This window comes from Myotis davidii, unplaced genomic scaffold, assembly GCF_000327345.1.
Source record: "Myotis davidii unplaced genomic scaffold, ASM32734v1 scaffold546, whole genome shotgun sequence".
NCBI classification, from domain to species: Eukaryota; Metazoa; Chordata; class Mammalia; order Chiroptera; family Vespertilionidae; genus Myotis; species Myotis davidii.
Window position 1 is genome coordinate 643,096 of NW_006297836.1, and position 3,964 is coordinate 647,059.

At 40.3% G+C, this 3,964-nt stretch overlaps 1 protein-coding gene across 1 annotated transcript in view; it reads right to left on the reverse strand.

Annotated features, from left to right (window-relative positions):
* Positions 1 to 3,563: 3,563 nt before the first annotated feature.
* LOC102772440 (factor VIII intron 22 protein-like) overlaps positions 3,564 to 3,964 on the reverse strand; it is a 1,225-nt gene continuing 824 nt past the window's right edge. Inside the window, exon 2 of the mRNA XM_006773714.2 lies at positions 3,564 to 3,960. Coding sequence (XP_006773777.1) covers positions 3,652 to 3,960 — 309 coding nt within the window. The 3' untranslated portion in view covers positions 3,564 to 3,651. The remainder of the gene's footprint in view (positions 3,961 to 3,964) is intronic.

Sequence of the window (3,964 nt, forward strand, 5' to 3'; positions counted from 1 at the left end):
CAGGTCTCTTCCTGTTGATACTGAAAATAGCCCCACAGCTCAGGGTACAGAAAAAGATTGGGTTCAAGACCAAAGACATTTCTAGAGAACAGAAAGATGGAGTCTACACTAGTAGAGCAAAGTAGACCTTCAACACAATGACCTTAGTCCAGATGTCTTGTCGGTGGGGGACAAATTTGCAGATTTTATTTGATTTGAAGATTTCATGCCTATAGTAGTATAATAGACTACAATTTGTCTTTCCAGTTGGTTTATGTACCACAGCTCTTGACATCCTTCCCTCTGCCGCCCTCCAGAGGTCTCTTGGGGACATTACATAAAGTGACACTGGCCTATGGCACAGATAGGGAAACTGGTGGAATAAATGGCAGATACAGGGGTGGGCAAAAGTAGGTTAAATAAACAGCCCTTATTACCCTAAGGTTAAGTAATAAGAAAGGATATGAAATAAAAACAATAATAGTAACAAATAAATAATACAATAATTAATAAATAAACTGTGTTTCATGCACTCACAACTGTAAAACCACTTTTGCCCACCCCTATATTTGACCACGAGAGCAAGTAAGTGGAAAAGCCAAATCTACTACTTTGGACAATATGATGATTAGGATTATCCACAGCATCACTTGGAGCTTATGAGACCACTGAATGTTTAACTGTTTTTCAGTTCATTCTGAAGCAAGATCCTGGTCCATGATTTAATGTTGGAAACTTATAGCTCCTGTTGATTATTTGAGTCAATAGTTTAGATGCCAAATTTAATGCTATTACCTATTCTCTTTTGTTTAATTTTTGATTATTGCATTTTTGTGGTTATTGACAGTTTAACAAGGTTCTTATTCCAACTCAAGAAAATATGATGATACCCAAAGTCACTAGGGTCCACAGCCAAATTCATACTATTATTTTCTTTTTGTAGAAGAGGAACTTAAGACACAGATAAGTTAAGTAATTGATGGAGGAAGAAAGATGGGGGTCAGTGCTTGTCTAGTACCAATTAGCAGATGTGAGGAGGGCATCAGAATATAGAAAATATGAGATGAGTTGAGGGGTCTGCAGCTAAGAAGTTTAGAAGTAGGTCAGGAGGTGGAGAGCACAAAGGATGGAGTTTACCTGTTCAGAACAGAGGATGCAAGGACCTGAGGACTGCCCTAGCTGGTTTGGCTCAGTGGATAGAGTGTCGGCCTGTGGACCAAAGGGTCCTGGGTTCAATTCCAGTCAAGGGCATGTACCTTGGCGTGTGCAGGAGGCAACCAATCGATGTGTTTCTCTCACATCAATGTTTCTCTCTGTCTTTCCCTCTTTCTTCCACTCTCCCTAAAACATCAATGGAAAAATATCCTTGGGTGAGCATTAACAAACAAACAAGAAAAGGACCTGAGGGCCATGGTCTCTCCTGACTGGGAGATGTTTACATTTTACAAGCGAAGGATTGCAGGCTGCGCTGGACTCTACCTTCTCCCCACAGGCCTTCCCTGGTGTGCAGGTCATAGATGAACTCCTTCCCAGATTTTCCCCATGAAAGGCTACATTGTATTCTGGAGCAGATTTTAGGTAGGGTCTGAGTTCTGTGAACTCATATACATACCTTTCTTATTCAGTCATAGGCTTATATCTTTTCCTATTAGATCATACATCAGAAATGGCTTTAATGACATGTGATTCTCAATAGAGTATACATATTCTGGTCATTTGAATAGATAGTGGTCTAGAGTGTAACGGGGAATTAAAATAAGCTAAATGTAGCAAGAAAGTTGAAGGCGAGTGGTTGTGCATGTATCCAAGGGCAGAAGACAACGGTGCAGACTTTGAAGTCAGAGAAGCCTGGATTTGACTTCTAGCTCCATAACATGTTTTTCTCTAATCACCTTTACCTTTTTGCTGATTCTCTGTATTCTGAAAGCATTTTTTTTCATGCTACCCCTCCTTATAATTTATATGATTTTTGTAATGGTGACTTATCTTTGTTGCTTCTGTTGGCTTAATCTGTTATAATCAATAGTCTTATTTTTCCCTTACCTTATTTCTCTAATCCTTTTACTTCTTAGTTTTACTTCCTAATTTGTTCCCATTTTAACTTATGCATTCTTAAGCATATGTCTTTCATCAACTCGGGAACTTTTTATTTCCAGCTTTAAATCTGATTATTTCTTCTGTTCTTTGAATGGTGGGCTTTTCCTGAGGCACATCAAATATCAACATGTTAGTTTTCCATTGTCTATCAAGTGTTTTCCAGTTCATTTTTATTAACAACTTGGTTTTATATACAAATACATTATTCTTAAATTATTTAAGACTCAATTTTTTTCAGCCAGTGTATATCAACTTTATTCACACATTTCCTTTTTACTTAATTTGGTTCTCTCCTTATTATGTCCGAGTACTGTTGCAAACTGGTCTTTTTAATTTATTTTTCAGTTACACTTTATATTCAATATTATTTTTTATTGGTTTGGGATGCATTTTCCCAAAGCTGAATGATTGAGAATGAGAGTATACTCTGAAGAATTCTTATCACTCTTGAAACTGTAAATAAAATAAATTTGAATTAAAAAAAACAAGAACAAAAAACACCACACAGCCAAATCAGCTTGCATGTAACATCCAGACGAAAAAGCCTTGAAAATTTAGAGTTTTTAAATGGAACGCCATCATACTTTTGGTCATATACATGATCACACAACACCAAAAAACCATGCTGATTTTACATAGTCGAGTTATGTAAGAGCTGTAGAAAGATTCCTACTACAAATATAGAAATGCGCCAAGAAATCAGTCATGATAATTTGTGGATTATAGGTACCTCTCAGAATAGATGCATACATGTGAATTCCAATGCACACCTGACACCTTTGCCTTGGACCCTCCAACCACATCCCCCAACCCCACATTGCACCTGATACATTTGCATTGCAGCTATCCGAGTAAATGATCTCTGTAGACTCATTGTCCAGCGTACTTGCATACTAAGTACACTGTCAAATTCAAATGAATGAATACATCTTGGAACTGTAGGAGAACTGTTTCTGCTTTCTGGAGCCTGACAAGTAGATAAATTATTCCCATTTTATAGATGAAGTAAATCTAAACCACATGTCAGGACTTTTGGAATGGCTTTATCATAGATTTAGAGCTGTAGCAACAACGATGTATGAAACCAAATGGTTCCCATGAATATGTATGGGGTAGATAAAACAGGAGAAATGGGGTGATCACATAGATAGTAGATAGATATAAAAATGCATCAAGAAATTAGTCATGATAAAAAAAAAACCCCACATAGCTTAAGTATTTAGACAGCAGTGCAAAATAAAATCCTGATAATGAAACAAAGATTGGGGTATGGGGTGAGGCGACTTGGGTGGAAGGGAAATGGGGTAAAAGGAGTCTCATTTTTATGTTGCAGTTTTTGGGGAAGCGAGCCGTGTGCTATGCTCCGATCTCATCACCCTGCTTTTTTCCTCCCGCTATTATGGAAAGAAGTCTTTGGGGTACAGGTAACTTTCAGTCAACTAGATTCCTATGGTGGCAAGAGGAATAAGCTAACAAGGATAGAACGGCGGCGGTGATCAATATCTTTTATTTCCCTCCAAATGCAGAGGCGGGCGCCTGAGGTCTGGCAGCAGGCAGTCACCAGGCTAATGCGCGTCATCCGATCCCCTGTCCCGAGGGGGAGATGGTTTCTTGCAGCACGAGGTGCAGCAGGTGGTTCTGCTCGGCGCTCAGCAGCGGCCACATCTCCACCTGCAGCGCCTTGACGGCTTCCGTGTCCTTCTCGTGGGCGGCCATGACGAGGGACTGGAGCAGCAGGAAGAGGTCTTCGGGGAGCTGGCCGCTGCTCTCCTGGCCCTGGCTGTCAAAAGCCTCCCAGGAGTACTTCTCCAGGGTGTGGGCGTGCTCCGGGAGCAGCTTGGCGGGCGGCGGCTGCAGGAGCAGCAGCAGCAGCACGCGGGACACCTCG